At 42.2% G+C, this 16,597-nt stretch overlaps 2 protein-coding genes across 4 annotated transcripts; one reads left to right on the top strand and one right to left on the bottom strand.

The window, feature by feature from the left end:
• Positions 1-119: 119 nt before the first annotated feature.
• On the bottom strand, positions 120-13,491 carry zhx3b (zinc fingers and homeoboxes 3b). Of its 2 annotated transcripts, none has more exons than XM_087780667.1 (7): positions 12,286-13,491; positions 6,298-7,145; positions 6,118-6,213; positions 3,736-5,112; positions 2,435-3,109; positions 1,786-2,013; positions 120-773 (listed from the first exon to the last, which is right to left on the bottom strand). In XM_087780667.1, exons 2-6 carry the CDS (start codon positions 7,012-7,014, stop codon positions 1,789-1,791), a joined length of 3,090 nt encoding a protein of 1,029 aa, XP_087636793.1. In that variant the 5' UTR covers positions 7,015-7,145; positions 12,286-13,491; the 3' UTR covers positions 120-773; positions 1,786-1,788. The 2 variants fall into 2 exon arrangements, with proteins under 2 accessions (XP_087636793.1, XP_087636794.1); XM_087780668.1 differs by lacking the exon at positions 12,286-13,491 and adding an exon at positions 7,279-7,508.
• rab5if (RAB5 interacting factor) lies at positions 11,993-16,597 on the top strand. Of its 2 annotated transcripts, XM_087780682.1 has the most exons (5): positions 11,993-12,213; positions 13,987-14,122; positions 14,568-14,671; positions 14,749-14,878; positions 15,519-16,597. In XM_087780682.1, the coding sequence occupies exons 2-5, from the start codon at positions 14,015-14,017 to the stop codon at positions 15,558-15,560; spliced, it is 384 nt and encodes a 127-aa protein (XP_087636808.1). In that variant the 5' UTR covers positions 11,993-12,213; positions 13,987-14,014; the 3' UTR covers positions 15,561-16,597. The 2 variants fall into 2 exon arrangements, with proteins under 2 accessions (XP_087636808.1, XP_087636807.1); XM_087780681.1 differs by lacking the exon at positions 11,993-12,213 and having other exon boundaries at positions 13,852-14,122.

The following is a 16,597-nucleotide window of genomic DNA, read 5'->3' as shown; positions in this document are numbered from 1 at the left end:
CGTTAGATCTAGTTTTTCTAATGGAACATTTGTTATGGTTACAAGGTAATAACAAAAATAAATCTATCATTTGATGTCACACGCTTCACAATTAAGATCGAGACAAGAACGTGCCAATATACAGTAATTACATTCTTTTATTCAGCAAATCTCATCAGTAAAAATGATACATCAAGTCTGCAACTTGGATCAAAGCTCCTTTTTTTTTTTTTGTCTATAAACAACGGAAAAACAGAGCTCTTGTTGCTACAACGACACAAACATGGTTCTGTATTTTATCTTCCCTGACAAACTATACAGCAATAAGAAGAAATACAAAACCAGTAGAAATGGCGTCTAAAAAAAAAAAAATCTAGTAGCAGCAAAGGGGAAATGTTCATCGAGGATCTGCGAGCATGAAAGTGTGAGTGCATGATGGAGGAATCTGGAGTTTTGATTTGTAAGGCCATAGCAGTTTTGTTTTCTTCTCCGGGGATCCGTGAAGCATCTGAGCCGCTGTGGCGTCAGCCCTGCTGGAAAGCGATGACCAGACGTTATTGACGAAGTGCAAGCCTTCAGGAGGAGGTAATCTGAGCGGGGGAGGTCATCTGCTCAAGTGTCACATGACGGCAAAGTCACAAGAAGGGGGGGGGGTATGGAGGGGTTTCTTCTTCTTCAACAACAGCTTTGAAGGCTCATTTGCATCCAGTGATTGTGTTACCAGAAAAGCTGTCGTCTTCTCCACAGGCTATGGAAAACAAAAGACCAGCGGTTACGAAGACCTCCAGACTAGCCTGTGGACGAAGAAAAGAAATGTAAAAAAAAAAAAAAGGAAATCAAACTTGATACTTTTATTGGACATTTAACACCTCAAATCTGTTTATAAGTAAGTCATTTATATTTATAGAGTGCTTTTCCATTACCAGGTGTCACAAAGCGCTTAAACAATCAAAATAATACTCAATAAAATATATACTTTAAAAGGTCAAGATAACACCGAGAATAACACAGCAGTTCCTGAAAATCAAGGAAAAGTCTGCACAAATAAAAATGTCAAAGGAGTCGGTAGATCCATCAAACACAGAGAGAGGAAGATCGTTCCAAAGCTTAGCAACAGTCTAGAAGGATTTCTCTCCTCTGGTCCTGAATCGTATATAATAATTATAATAATAATAATTATAATGTGTATTTTTGTACGTCACAAATATAGTATTTCCAAGCCACTCATTTCCTAATATGCAGTATTATACTGTTAGTGTAAGATCAGCATTTTATTACACTGTGAATAAATGATAGTTGTAGTTCCCTTTGCAACCTTAGTGGCAGTAACGAGCCATAACCGAGACTCGCGTCAATAAAACATCCATGAAGAAGAAGTAGCATCACCTGTCCTGGATTTACTATTATTTCGATAATTAATAAAAAATAACATTTAAAGATGCATTAAAGACCGGTCGAACTCGTCAACATGGTAAGTTCGTTTTTCAAATTAAAATATGAAAAATAATTATTTTATGTCGGTTCTAAACTACTAATTAAATGTGAACATTCTCAAGTTAAAATATTTGTGAATCAACAAACGAAATCTTTATTTTGTAATATTTACACGGGTTCAGACAGAAAATGAACTATCATATTACTATCAATTTAAGTTATCGTAATATAGATCTAAAGTATTACAATAGAACATATTTACTGATGGCCTTTAAAAACGAAAAGCTCTTAGAACCAACAATGTTCAAACAAAATCAGTCAGAGCTTAAAAGTCGTCCCAGATGTCAACACAGCAGTCAACAGTGTTGGTACCTTTCAGGGAGCTCCAGACTCCATCTTCTCAGCTCCTGTGACATCACATGCAGACTCCTCCGGCTTGATCTCCTCTTCTGCACTTGACTTTGCCGTCTGGGTTTGTGGTTCCGCCGTTTTGCTCGCTGCCGGTTCTGTCGCAGAGGTTTCTGTTTTGGACATCTTGCTGGACAACCAGTCCTGCACCAGTTCTTTAGTCGAACCACAGACTGCAACCTCAGTCGGCTCCTATGGTCGAGGAAGACAATGATGACGTTTGAAAATAATAATGGCGATAAATCACTACATCCTCCATCATTTCTATGATTTTACAGTAGTTGTATGCTAATATATATATATATATATATATATATATATATATATATATATATAGATATCTTGCATTATTGTGAAGTAATACTACAAGGGATTAATAACTAACACCCGTCATCACATGACAGCGGGTGAGGTTGAATCATTTTGTCGGAGTACGGAAACAAAGAGGAGTTGTCTCCTTTATAAAAGTGCTCAAACAACAAAGCGCCTCACAAGGAATCAGTTGTGACAAGAAGAAACAAGCACTTTAGACCCTGCAGAGTCGGTGAACATGCTGATAAAGTCTTCTGAATAACTTCTGAACCAATTATGGAAATAGCAATATCAATGTTACCTGGGAGTTTTCTTTGACGTCGACCTCCGCAGACTGTGAGCTCTCCATTCTCCGGTCCTCGTCCAGCGCCAGGTTCTGATAGGTCTCCAGCCACTTCAGGTTCCCGTTCTTCTGCATGTAGCGCGAGTCACCGAACCAACGCACCACATCCGCTCTGGGCAGTCCGGTGGCTGAGAGCATCTCTTCATACTGGGTCGCGCTGGGCCACTGCGTCCTCGCGAACACGAGTTTCAGTGTGTGCAGTTGTTCCACTGTTTTCTTGCCTCGGCCGGTGGTCAGTTTCGGGGACTGTGACGGTCTCTCTGTGACCGTGGATGGTGCTTTGGAGGGAACAGTAGGTTGACCTGGTGTGGTTGAAACTTCTAAGCTTTCCCCCGCAGGTTTCCCCTGCGTCTCAGTCACCTTCAGCATCTTCAGGTTAATTTTAATCGGATTGACTTTAAGACTTTCCAGAGTATCGTCTTTATTGGGGTCCTCGGCGTCATTGTCCGTCTCTTCGTCCCTCAACTCCTGCTCCAGCTCCTCTCTTTTTTTCTCCGCCGCCAGCTTCTTCTTCTTGTCGGCGAACCAACCGTGGATGTTCCTCCGGGTCATCTTGGTCTCGACGCGCAATCTCTCCACTTCTTCATCGGACGGCTCTGGGCCTAAAGCGAAGCTCGTCTCCAGTGCTATTATCTGGAGGAATGAGAGGATGAACCGTCAGTACCAGAGTCATACTGTAGTGACATGTATTACATGAATTTATATAACAGGATCCAAGCAACATCGATCAGCTTCTTTGCATTTAATTGACAGATATTTAACATCTTAAATCAATGGAATATTCTCTGTACTTCAGCATTTTTTGAAGTATTATTCTGTTTTCTACTTGGTGGCCTGTCTTAACCCTTGTGTTATCTCTGGGTCAAGGTGACCCGGAGGCCAGAATATGAAGGTATCGCCACGGCATATGTATTTACCAGGGAGGTTGTTCACCTTGACTTAGCGACAACACAAAGAATACGACAAACACATTTGGTTTTGGGCCTCAGGGTCTCCTTGACCCAGATATAACACAAGGGATAATTGTTGTTGAGCTTTTAACTGTATAGGCTATTGGTGCAAACAAACTATAATATATATACAAATTCTTTTCCTATGTTGGTTTTGAACTTTGCACTTCAACTTTGTCATCATTCTGTCAACACCCTTGTTTGCCCAAAATAGAAAAAATTGTCTATGGTCATTAAAGTGGCTTCAAACCTGACAACTATCTAATGTTTGTATTATACAAAAATATTAATTTGCTACAAGACAAGTACCTGCTGATGTTCCCTCTCCTTGTAGCGTATCGCTGTGAAATCCGGAGACTCTGCTCTTGGATGTCGTCTGGACGGAGTTGCGGGAGATGTGGGTGTCTGTGTGGCCGCTGGACTTTGTGGCGCTGAACTTCTCTGAGGCGTTTTTGCACCAGAATTGCTGCCTTCGGACAGATCCATCGGACTGTCGCTGCCATCGGCGCAGCTACCCGGTGTTCCTGCACGCCCCTCTGCCCCGGACTTGCTCCCTCCTCCGGTGCTGGATTTGTTTTTGAGGTTTCGATAGTGGTATCGCCGGTCACTGAACCACTTGCGTACTTCTCGTACGGTCAGTCCGGTCAAGCTGATGATGCGGTCTACCTCCTCCTGGTCGGGGAACTGACACTTCTCAAAACTTCCTTTAAGAGTGCCGAGCTGCACCTGAGACTTCTTTCCTCTGGAAAAAATGGTCTCACAGAGAGTGGATGTTGCAGGTGAGGAGGAGGAGGATTTGGATGCCGGAGATGATGCATTCTCATATTTAATGTTCAGAGAGTCTCTCGTGGGCTCCCCATCCTTTGCAACGGTTGCCTCAGTTTTGCTGTTACTAGCGTTTTGTACTTTGTTCGGTTCGTTGCTAGTTTGTTCTTTCGTTGTTTTACTCTTACTGTTTACAGATTTTATGTCCGTCATCTTTTTGGTCTCATCCACTGTGACTTTAGCAGGTTTGCTGATATGTGGGGAGTTTGATTTCCCATTGATCCCACTTGTCTTGCTGTTGCCGCCGCTTGCTCGGTTAGGATTGCCGGCGCTGCCGGTGCCCCCTCCTACACTTTTGCTGCTGCTTATTATGCTCCCAGTGATGCTGCCTACAGTTCCCACCACCGTGCTGGCACCTTTGTCCGCCACCATGGCAGCGGCAGGCCGGGCCTGCATCGTAGGACGGGCTGCCGCTTGTGGCTTTGGTGTGACAGCTAGTGCTACAGGAGCGCTGTTCACCTGGATACCATTTGCCACAACTGGCTGAGTGACAATAACTCCTCCTTGCAGAGATCCCTGCAGGATTTGAGGGATTCCATTGACTCCCAGTGAGGCTGGAAGAACTGTGATGGTGTGTTGACTGTTGTGACTGTGGTTGCTGTTGGGGGCGGTCTGGATGATGGTGTTAAACATCTTCCTCCGCGCCTCCTCGATCTCTTCCGGGGACCAGCTGATGCCCTGCTTGAGTCTCTGGGCCGTAAACCAGATCTTGATTTGCTCCTCTGGGAATTTTGTGACGACCGTCAGATAGCAAAGCTCCGCCTTCGTGGGATATGGGAACTTGCTGAAGGAAGTCTTCAAGAAGGACGAAGAGTCCATGGCGGCGTTATAGGTGGGGATGCTGCTCAGAGGTATCATCACCTGGAAGGCAAGAGCAGGGCAACAATTGAAGATGGATTTAATAGATTTTATTATTGCGTTATTATTTTTATTATTATTATTATTATTGAGGCAAGTTTTTAGGAATTTGTATAGAGTTAACATGTATGTTGGTTTCTCTCCAACTGCACATTTTTGATTAACATTTCTTTGTGTATATTAACAAATTGTAATAATAATAACATTATTGCTATTCATAAGATATGAAGTTGACACCATCTTCAGAAGAAAATGGGTTTGTAAGTTGGCATAGTTGCAACTTTGCAACATACCTTTAATAAGAAACATTTGCATGACCTGCATTCAGCATTTAAGTTGTTATAATAGTTGGACAAAATAAAAATAAAAAATGTAATCTAAAATACATGATTTGATGCTGTCATGTGGTGTCTGACCCACACCAACAAAAGTAAAACAAAAAAAAACACTTCCAGGCTGATTTACTCACTTATATAAATTTGTTCAACAGCAAAATTCAACAAGGAAGACAGTTTAATTTAAGACTAGTTTACACAGATATTAGTCATTAAATAAGCTGGTTAAGGATCCCCCTCTGTCAGCCATTTTTCTTATCAAACCCTAAGGTGTAATAGTGCATGCTTACAAAGTCCAAATTATTTTAATATACTGTACAAACCGTTTATCCTACAACCATGTAGTAGTAAACTTTGAGTTGTTAATCAAGAGTCAAACACCGTTTAAAAACGTTCTCGACTTGGTATGGTTATTTACCTCATTTGATGACAAATCATCAATTTTATGGATAACACAGGCTACAAATGCCTGTCAAAGTTCGATTTGATTTGATTTGATAAGCTTTTAGACCATTGATAACTCAGGATCCGAAACCTTTTTGTTTGCATGAAGTGTTGTAAACAAAACATAGGATTTAGTTTGGCAGTATAGAATAAAAGAATAAAAATAAAACAGAATAAGCAATTAAAAATCAGAACCAAGTATCTATGCATATTGGATTTGCAACATTACCTTGGGAAGGTTTTTGTTTGATGAGGAGACACCATTTGTTGATGTAGTATTGGGAGATGACTGGTGGTGGTTTCTGTTCTGAACCACTGAGACCACCTTTGTTTGAAAAGAGAAAGTGTGTTCAGTTAACTCCACAACATTCAAGAAAGTCATCCATCAACCAACTCTACAAAACCCTACCTGTGAAATGGGGGTCTTGAGTAAGGGTAGTGCACCAGAGCCGTTGACAATCTGGATCGCAGAGGGCAGAGAGACCTTGGTGGTCCCGTTGGAGATAACCGTCGTCACGTGAGCGGCTGCTGCCGACTCTTTGGGAGCAGATGCAGGATTCGTGTCCAGAGATGCATCGTCGGAAGAAGAGTGAGATACCACGATCCTTTTGGGTTCCGATTTGCATTTCAACATCCTCATAATTGGAGTTTTTGTGATGGAAATCTCGTTATCCTTGCCGGGATCAAGACCCGCGACCAGACTCTGCTCCACCACGACGCCCCTCTCCTTCTTCCGCAGATGCAGAGTGGTGTTTAACACCGTGGGGTGAACTCTGGCGTTATGCAGGGCCAGGCCCTCAAATTTAAGTGCTGAGAACTCACAGGTCAGACAGAGGAAGCGAGGGTTTGAGCGGAATTCTGGGTGTCCGCTGTATACGTGATCCAGGAATAAATTAAGGTCTTGAGTTTTAAAGTTGCACGGTTTGCACGTGTAAGTGCCGACAACTTCGCCGACATCTTCCAAAGTCCTCTTCCTCTGTGGCTCTCCCAGGTCCAGGGGGCTGAGTCTGCCTCCTGCAGATAGGTTTTTCTGACGGTGATAGGACTCCTGCTCTGGGTCCTCCAGTACGCGAACACGCTTGCTGGGGATCATGCATGGCGTGGTCATCTTTCTTTTGCTAGCCATGGTGAAGGTAGGGGGGTGGTCAAATGGTATTCTTAACAGTTGCCTCGGGTTCACTACAGCTCTGGTCTGTAAAAGGTTCGGGGGAAGGACCTGTCCATCGTTGTTAACTTTTTGATACGTCCTTTAATGACCTGGAAATGACAGATAAAATGAAAATTATTTGCAAAACAGTATGTCACGTCTGGTCAATTTTAGAGAAGATGCTTGTGCCGAATAAAGATATGAATGCAAGACTTCATTAATTGGCAACTATGGCTTAAATACCTTGAGACCCCTGATCCTGTAAATCCTCACTCCACCAAACTCATGCTTCTCTCATGTCTGTGGACATGCAAACTATTCCAGCCTGTTTTCTCACTGGGTTTTTAGGGAGAGCTTCTGTCCAGCCCCCTTTCTTTCCCCTCCCCCACTCTCCTCTGTCTCACTTCCCCTCATTCAGACACACCCCCACAGAGCGAGCACTTCTTCAACAATCCAGAGCCGCTGTAGTTTCACGCCACACCTAGCCGACCATCACAAAAGTCCACCTTGAAAAAAAAAAAATTAAAAAAAATTCGCAGGTAGATTTGCAATTAAATGGAAGTTCCAGGATAGACCACGGCGGATGATCTGACCGTCGGTACCGAACCCGATGAAGCACCGTCGACGCAGAGAGTCTAAATTTTGAGCAGCATATTTTCGACGCGCCGACAGAGACGATGATTCATTTCTTGAAAGATGCTTCAGGGAAACAACACACTTGCATGCAGACAAACCATCTGATACAATTTCTACAATAAAATCCAATTTTACTTCTTGTTTATTTCTCTTAAAATTGAGATCAATGGTTGATCAGGTAACGCTTTAGCTCAGCCAACTGCTTCTTTTGTAGCAGGTTTATGTGTCCTCGACTGAAGCTCATCATGGTGACATTATTGGCAATTCTTTTAAGAGGGGGGGTCGGTGTGAGAAGGGTTAAGAGGCAACTTTGTTTCTAAAGGGGGGGAAAGCGATGCCCCTTGTACCCGCTCGGAGCCCCCTGGAGAGGGTTGCTGCCCTTGGCTAGGACAGTTGTGCGCCCCTCCTGCTCCCCTTTCCTTTCACTTCTACATCAGGGGGCATCGCTTTGCCAAGGCACACGGATCACATGACCGACTTGAAGGCCTGTGGGTGGGCAGTCTCAAGCCGTCCATTACTTGGTCACGATGGCCGGGCAGGCGAGAGCGAATAGGAGACGATGGTGGGGGATGGGGGAGCCGGTTCAGGGGTGAGGAGGCGAGGGAGGGGTGTCAACTGTTGTGCAGGAAGCACTGAGGTGTTTCAGTGAGGAATTTTCGTCCCCCCCAGTCACCCCCCACCATCCCCCGTTTTCCACGCTTCAAACGCACTTCCTCCATCCATCCATCCATCCAACCATGGATCGGTCTGAGACGTGTCACAAAAGGCTGATGAGCGAAAAAACAGGAAGATAACAAATCATGTAAAAAAAAAAGTCAAGCATATTATAGTCATGACTTCGAGAGGCATGTTTCAAGGAAAAATACTTCAGGCGAGCGACGAGATTGGTCAACGATTTAGTTGTTGTCTGATTGGATCTTGTCCAACAACAACTCCTGTCTGGGTTTCAAGATTTCTTTTTTTTTTCTTTAGTTGCTCGCCAATGCCTCATAAGACAGTCGCCGGGTCCAAGTCTGCTAAATGCGTCGGCATTTGCATGTGTTGGTTTCCTGTGAGATTCGGGAGCGGCAAGAGGGAGGTGGGATTGATGGGGGGTCTCTGTGTGTCGTGCGGGGGTGGATGCCTGCCTGCCCGTGCATGCGTGCGTGAGCGCCTGCACGAATGAGGCTTGTTTACCCACAATTTCGGGGTTGGGGGGGGGGGGCTTTTTTTCGAAAGAGTTTAAGCGTAAGAGATCTAGTGACACCGAGAGACAACACTTGTGTGCTCCTGATTCATTAGCTACTTTAACCACACTTGGTCAATCGCTCAGCTCAGCGTGACCTCCTTTCATCGGCAGGCCGGTCTGCCGTCGGGCCTCCTCTGTCGTCTGAGCGAAAGGCCAATTATAGCGCGAGGAAATCCAACACACCGACCATGGAACTACGCTACGATCACTTTGCTAAATGGTTTATACAGGTGTTGTAACTGCTTCTCGGTTACAGGACGGCATGCGTGTTCGTCGCAGGACACTCATTCCTTGTTTGCTCCATTTCAACACTCCCTCTTCGCCCGTGATCTCCCCCCCTCCTCCCTTCCTCCCTTCCTAACCGTCCCTTCGATTCCACTCCCTCCTTCCTCCCTCTGTTCCGACTTCTCCTCCCTCTCTCAGCAAGTTTGGCCCAGGGAGACAGGTCGGCAGCACCACTGGTGTGTTACTGTCTCCATGGCAACCACCACATTTTTCCCTCCCACCGACGAAATTCTCGATTGCACATGTTACTCAGAGATGGAGCCGCTATGCCATCAGGTGCTGGACTCTGATGGGACTTGTTTGTTTCACTTTTACCCATGTGAGTTGGATTTGAAGAAGCTCCTTCCCTGCCCTGCGGACGCTATGTGCGGTTGCTGTATGAAAGCAAGACAGAGCGTCGTCCCTCTGCCACTACTTTCTTTAGGCCTCTTTTCACAAGGCTTTTGTTTGGTCTGACACTGTCCTATAATACACTTCAAAACAATTATATCATTGGAGATTTGAGTCAATGGTTTTTTAACAACTAGTTAAATCCGGGTTAACCAGAGTAACTTAGCCACACCTATCTTGCTGTGTATTTTGTAATAACAAGTTTTGATTCTCCTCCTTACCAAAAAAAAAAAAATCGATTAAGTTATATCTAAATGTCTATTACAAGCAGATACATTGGCTTGTTTTCTTTCCATCTCTTAAGCCATAAATGAGTTTTCCATCTAAAGGTATTTTTGATGGACTAAAACTGCTCAATATGTTTACTATAAACCATCATCAGACCTACACGTTTGTCCGTCTGTTTCACAATCCCGTTCGGGCTACTTCGGAGTCAGGTAGCGGCAGGTTTTTCTGCGGCCATCGCCAGGACACTCATTAAAAGTCTCCTGCTCGGGGAAGAAAGACCGAGAAAGGGAGAGGGAGAGAGAGCGCAAGGAAAAAATGGCGGAGCACCAGGCTCTGCGCTGTCCTACCTAAAATGGCTGACATCACAAGCTGTTAACCAGCCAAGCAAAGCAGAGTCGCTGCTGACCCGAACAGATAAACCGACTCTCGCCAAATACGATCTATCGAAGAGATGGATCAAGTGTTGCAGGTCACTATAGACAAGAGGGAGTTCTCGATAATCCAATGATTGTTGTGTGACAAGACGCTCTCTGTGTTGTTGTTGGTGTACGAGCTTTTAGTTCTTCCTTAACAAAACTCAATTAAAATCTTTTTTTAAATTGCTTTAGCGGATATGTGTCAAATTGTTAACTCATTATGAAAAAGAGCAGATACATATTCAACCTCCACTATTTTCAAATACAATAAAAGGTGTGTTTCACTAGAAAGAAAAGTGAAATAACTTAAGATCACAAAGTCAAACAGTGGCATAAGAATACACACTAAAATACACTTATCACATGATATGGTGGCTCCACAAATAGACAAAAATGCCAGACAAGGCAACTTAAGATGGCTAAAATGGCTTGATTTTTAAAGCAAAATACACTTGAAATCAATTGTTTGGGAGAACAAAAGTTAATCTTATTGAGAGATCAATCAGATGTTGACACAAGAGTAACATGGCTAACAATACAAAGATTAAAGATTTGCCGTAGTGCCGTTCAGCATTACTTGAACCTTAGGTCAAGAGGAGGGCTGGATTAAGATGTTTGTCTGTGAGGAACTCGGTTTGACATCAGACACAAATTAGACGCCTGGCAAAGCCTTGGTTTAATCCAGGACTCGGAACAAGTGAAGGGTCAGGCGACACTGAAGAGACTCCCAACCAGGGTAGGGCAAGTGTACACACAGATTTAGTCAAACTGTCCGTCAATAAGGTGACAAAGACCACACTTTTATAGCCAGTTTGTTACACAGAAAGATTATTTAAAAATCACAAGCTTCACGAAACCTCAATAACCAAATCATGATTCATAACTGATATCTAATTTAAATTGAACAATCTATTTATTATGTTAAGTTATTTGGTTTGTAAAATGCACACACTATTTAATTTTAAACAATTCCATGTAACAGAATAAAATAAAGGAAAATTGTGTGATAAAACAAACCTTACCAACACTTGTCTCTAGTCTTTACCTAGTGATCATTATGTTGTTAGGTCTGATAAATGTAAGATAAATAGATAGATAGATAGATAGATAGATACTTTATTCATCTCACAGAGAAATTCACGGTTCAGCAGCTCCAGAATATGTTACAAGATAGAAACATAAGAGGCATGCAAGTCTATGTACAGTCTAAATATAAACTGAAACATATGTATAAAAAGGAAAAAAGAAAAAAAAGAAATATATAAAGACGTTAAAAAGAATGAGATGAACAATGTTTCAAAAGCTTCCAATTGTCAACAGTTTGGAAACAAGAGATTTATCTCACAACAGCCTGAGGATAAAACCAACATCTACAACCACAATTTTTAACTATCAGTCAAAGTACACACTCTTGCTTCTTAATGTTTTCTCTTATGTTGGCTTTGACTTATAATGTATGGCTCTTCCAGTTCCAACTTAACTATATTGTTGGTAACCAAATATGTTTTGTCATTATTTCACCAGCACAGCATTGTGTTGCTTTTTCTCAGGAGGAAAGAGGAGAGAAAAAAAATAATATGTAAAAAGCACTTTCGATTCCATTCTACTGACCGTTATAACTTGCTAAAAATTCTCTTTTCAAGATTTACAATTTGTATTTATGCAACAAAACATGTGTGGACTGAAACGACGAGTCCAACAATATTCTTCACGCCAGCTGATCACAAACAGGATGCGCTGGAGCCTCACTGCGCAGCCGCGTCAAAGATCTGCTAAAATGATGTTCATCTTCCGCTGTAACTCCGGGGGAAGAGATCCCCTCAACTTTAGTGGGCTCGTCCACGATACATATGATTAAACCATCAGACTGGAGCAGATGAAGACTCCCCCCCAGCACCTCCACGGCTCCACACTCCTCCTCCTCCTCCCCCCTGTCGGCTGTCGCCATTTTAAGCGGGCGACATGCAGCTGGGCAGAACCGAGCCCGGCGAGAAGGTGAGGATCCACGAACCACCTCCAACTTTTGACAAATGTTTGAGATGAACGTCTCGGCGAAACTACACTCACCTGCTCTGTCGGGACACTTCTCGCGCCGGGGATCGGTTTGAAGCACACACAAAAAAGTTACTGAGGCACGAGCTCCCAAGAACTGATGTCAACTTCTTTTGGGTTCGAGTCCCCTCTTCCCGTCCTGAACGGGCCACCGGAACCGGACCGATTCCGCGGTCTCTCCGGCGTGTTTATGTGGAGTGTGTCTGGTGGTTAAAGCCAACAGCAGTAGGGAGGAAAAAATACGACGACGTACAGAGAGGAGAGCTGGTCACGTGACGCTGACGTCACTGACGGTGGAGTTGGCGTGAGGGCTCGAGCTCAGCGGCGCCGGGAGAGGAGGGGAGGTGGGCATCCGGACCGGCTGTTCTGACCCCACGACCAGTAGCAGGGGTCACGATGTGGAGGACCATTGTGGGGTTCCACGACGTGCACACCTGTCCCCCCTCACAGGTGACCAGGTCTTAAAGGGACAGGAGTGGAGCTCGTGGTTGTTTGTTGGTCAACTTTCATCTCAGATCATCTCTGAGCGTCTTGGTTCGAATCCTGCGCGAAGTAAATAAAAAATCACTGCATCTCTTTACCTGGTCCTTCTATTTCCTCCCTGTGGATTTATTTGAGTCCTGGGCATTGTGCAAACTATTGGCAGCTTATGATCTGATCATATGGCAAAGTTTTATTGTAGTATATTTATTTTCATTACCTAACCTGGTAGGTTTTCAAACTTTCAGACTGTATATCTTTATTATTATTATTATTCATTTGACCCTTTTCCTCGTAGAGTTGGCGATGTTCCGTTTTTTCACCTCTTACCTGTATACCTAGTGTATACCTAATTTCGCGAAGTTGATCTCTAGAGGAAACAAAAAGAGTCTTTTTATTCTTGTTAATTTAAATTGTCTTTTTTTAGTCTTTTTTTTTCCCACTTTTCTGGATTATATTTTATTTTCTTTTATTACATGAGAAAAGTGATCTTGGCAAATTGGAATTAAGCATGAGTGATTGCTTATAAATTAAAAAGGTTTTATTTTTTAGAAAACATACATTGTATTATAAACAATAATTGCGTAGATTTTTTTTAAATTACCAAATTAAAAAAGAAAAACAGAAAATAAACAATTTAGATTGTTCTATCGAGCTCAAGACCTGTTCCAACAAACATTTATAACCATGCTTTGTTATTAGGTTATAGTGGGTTAAATGTATTTAGCAATTATTTGTTATAAAATGACTCCCTTGATGCACATTTCAAATGATTTTTCTACGAATAATTGCACCAGTAATACTAGAAATGTGTTTGTTTAACTTATTTCATTGTTCTATTTTGTACTGACACCACAACACAATTCTAGGTTGTGTGTACAACACTTGCAATACACGTTTTAGATTCAGATTCTGATTGAAATATCGTTGTATGTAGATTACTTTCCCCTCTTTTCGTGTATCCCTTCACTGACCGCTGGGAGGCGCTGTAGATTTCTGGGAGATTAGTAAAGGAGACTAATAGACGTCGCACTTCCTGATTGGCTGTCCCCGTCAGGTCAAACCGCATTGCGCCTGCGCAGTGAGACCATTCGGGCTAGCTACTGGAATCTGACAGATCAGCGCAGTCTTCAACTATTAGTCGAATAAAAGTCCAGATATTTAGATCTGTCGTCGCTTCGGTAAACTCCCACAAACACGCCGTTGCTTCAGGACCCACACGTTCTCACTTCTCAGGCGTCGGAGTGGAAGGTAACAGCAAATAATGAAGAACAATTCCAAGAGGAAAGAGGAAGGTGCTCAGCTGAACGGTGGAGTTAAACTGTCCACATGGAGCAAAGCCTTCAACAGCAGCGCCGTTTGGGAGGAGAAGGTCAGTGCACGAGCCCCACGTTGCATATATTTACTTGCCGCGAGCCTCAATGAGTCGCCTCGTGCATCTGTTCTTACGATCTGTTCTGTTAGTGAAGATATTCTGTCTAAATCAGGCTGGTATTTGAAAAAAAAGCCAAAACATCCAGTCTAAAATATTTGTAAATCTCATATTTTCCTTTAAATCCCATCCTAATGAATTGACTTTCTTTTATTTGTGCATGTAGTATAACAAAATCGAGAAAAGATATTGTAATGATTTAATTCATGGATATTTTTCTGCTCGTAAACCAAGCGAATAACTAAGAAAAAAAAAAAGGATGAATCAGACAAACCTTTAACCTTCAAAGTTTGTTATTATATTCAGTGATTTTTATTTTACCTGTTCTATTTCCTCTACTTCAACTCTATATTGTCATGCCTTATCATTCCTTCTTTTTTTCCAGGACGAGTTCCTAGACGTTATATACTGGCTCCGTCAAATCATTGCAATAATTCTCGGAGTCATATGGGGGGTGGCACCTTTAAAAGGATTTCTTGGAATAGCGATGTAAGTATATAGACGGTCACTTTTCCTGGTCACTGTTGTCCATGACTGATCATCTTTGTTTGGAACCCCCTGCTCAGATTCTGCATCATCAACGCCGGCGCCCTCTACGTCTACTTCAGCAGTTTCCAGCAGATTGACGAGGAAGAGTATGGGGGCACGTGGGAGCTCACCAAGGAAGGCTTCATGACATCTTTTGCTCTATTTCTGGTGGGAACAATATACTTGTCGGATAAGCAAACTACCTTAGCGTTGCATTAATAGTCATCTGATGTGCTGTGTCTCAAATCGCATACTAGCGTACTCAAAGTTAGTATTTTTAGTGCGTAAGTGCGTCTCAATTCTTAGTATGCAAAATTTAGTGCGCCATGCACACTAAATTGGCATACTAAAACGCCCACAAAACTGAGTATGGTTCGATGGACACTAACCACCCTAAACGGCCGCCATCTTAATGACGTTTTAAACAGAATTTACGTTGTATATATATGCATATACAGTATATGCATATACTTACAGGTGCATTTTCAGCAGCATTAGAAGGATGACACATCTTCGGTGCTGATACCAGCTTAAATATCTCGCGACTATATCGATGCTCATATTTTTCTTTATTTCTTTTTCCAAACTTGCAAAGCGTGCTGCCAGCAGGTGTCGGCGATAGCGTTCAAACAGCTGGTTGCAACATCGTTAAATTGAAGTAGAAGAAGAAGCTGTCAACTCAAAAAAGCTCTTTTTTAGAAAGCGTTGATCAAAGAAAATATAATTTAAAGCATTTTATTTATATAAACAATTGTTTGGAGTTTTCTTTTCCATTTTAATAATGTCCCCAATTTTCTGTCTCCATCAGGTGGTCTGGATCATCTTCTACACAGCTCTACATTTTGAATAAGCATCCATGAAGTGACACTTGAACACACTTGAACATTTTCAGTGTCAGGACTGGGAATCGCAGCGTCTCAATGGGTGTTCACGCTCAAACCAAGACTCTTCGGGTGCAGTGTGTCATGGGAAACGTAGTCTATCGAACAAGAGCGTTATGCTGAACATGGTTCTTCTTTTTCTGTCTTGTATCAGAATGTGATGCGGGACACGAAACCTACCAAACTGAAGTTCACTGTTATCATTCTTGATAAAAACACTAAAGATTTGTGTAGAATTGGTCCTCATTATATTTCTTTTGACTAAGTGAAGAGCGGAAAATTGTTTTCTTTACCCCACGTACCAGCAAGTTGGCATGTCTGTTAATTATTGATTGTATAACACAACAGCAATCAATAATGTTTGTCACCTCACAGACCAGTGTTTGGGAAACAGTGTTATCTTTTGTTTGGCACTCCAGTGTAGAAACTAGTAATTACATTTTTTTTTCTTTTTCAACATTTTCAAAAGTTTTCCCGAGTATCCTACCTGGCATTGGCTGTAACAACATGTTCTAAAAAGTGTACACTGTCCTTTCTATATTAGCATTTTATCAGGAAATGATAACCTCAACAGCATAAATGATCCTGTCATCCAAATTGAAAAGAAACCGTACTGACTTCATATGCAATTGTTCAGAGACTGACTCGTGTCTGCTCTGCCATGACTTGCTGTTTGAATGACTGGAATCCTCTTTGATTATTAACATTGGTTTTGTTAGTGATTATTTAAAATTTAATTGTAGTTTCCATATCTAAGTCTTAAATGTTTTTAAATTTATTTAACTTAATTTTTTTTGTAAATCCTGTCCCATTGTTACACTTTGATTTGATATGCCTGATGTAACATTTCTCAGTATTTTATAGTTGAGACTTTTGAAAAGAGTCTTACAGAGTTATTGTAAGGTTGCTGAAAACTAGATACATGTCAGATGTTTGAAAGGATTGTATTTTTTGATCAGATCTTTTGGGAATCATTAAACATGGGCTTTATTTGGCCTCCATTTTC

The sequence above is a fragment of the Callionymus lyra genome, chromosome 19 (genome assembly GCF_982586985.1).
Source record: "Callionymus lyra chromosome 19, fCalLyr1.hap1.1, whole genome shotgun sequence".
NCBI lineage: Eukaryota > Metazoa > Chordata > Actinopteri > Syngnathiformes > Callionymidae > Callionymus > Callionymus lyra.
Note: the sequence above shows the minus strand (reverse complement) of the source record. Positions and strands in the feature narration are given on the sequence as shown.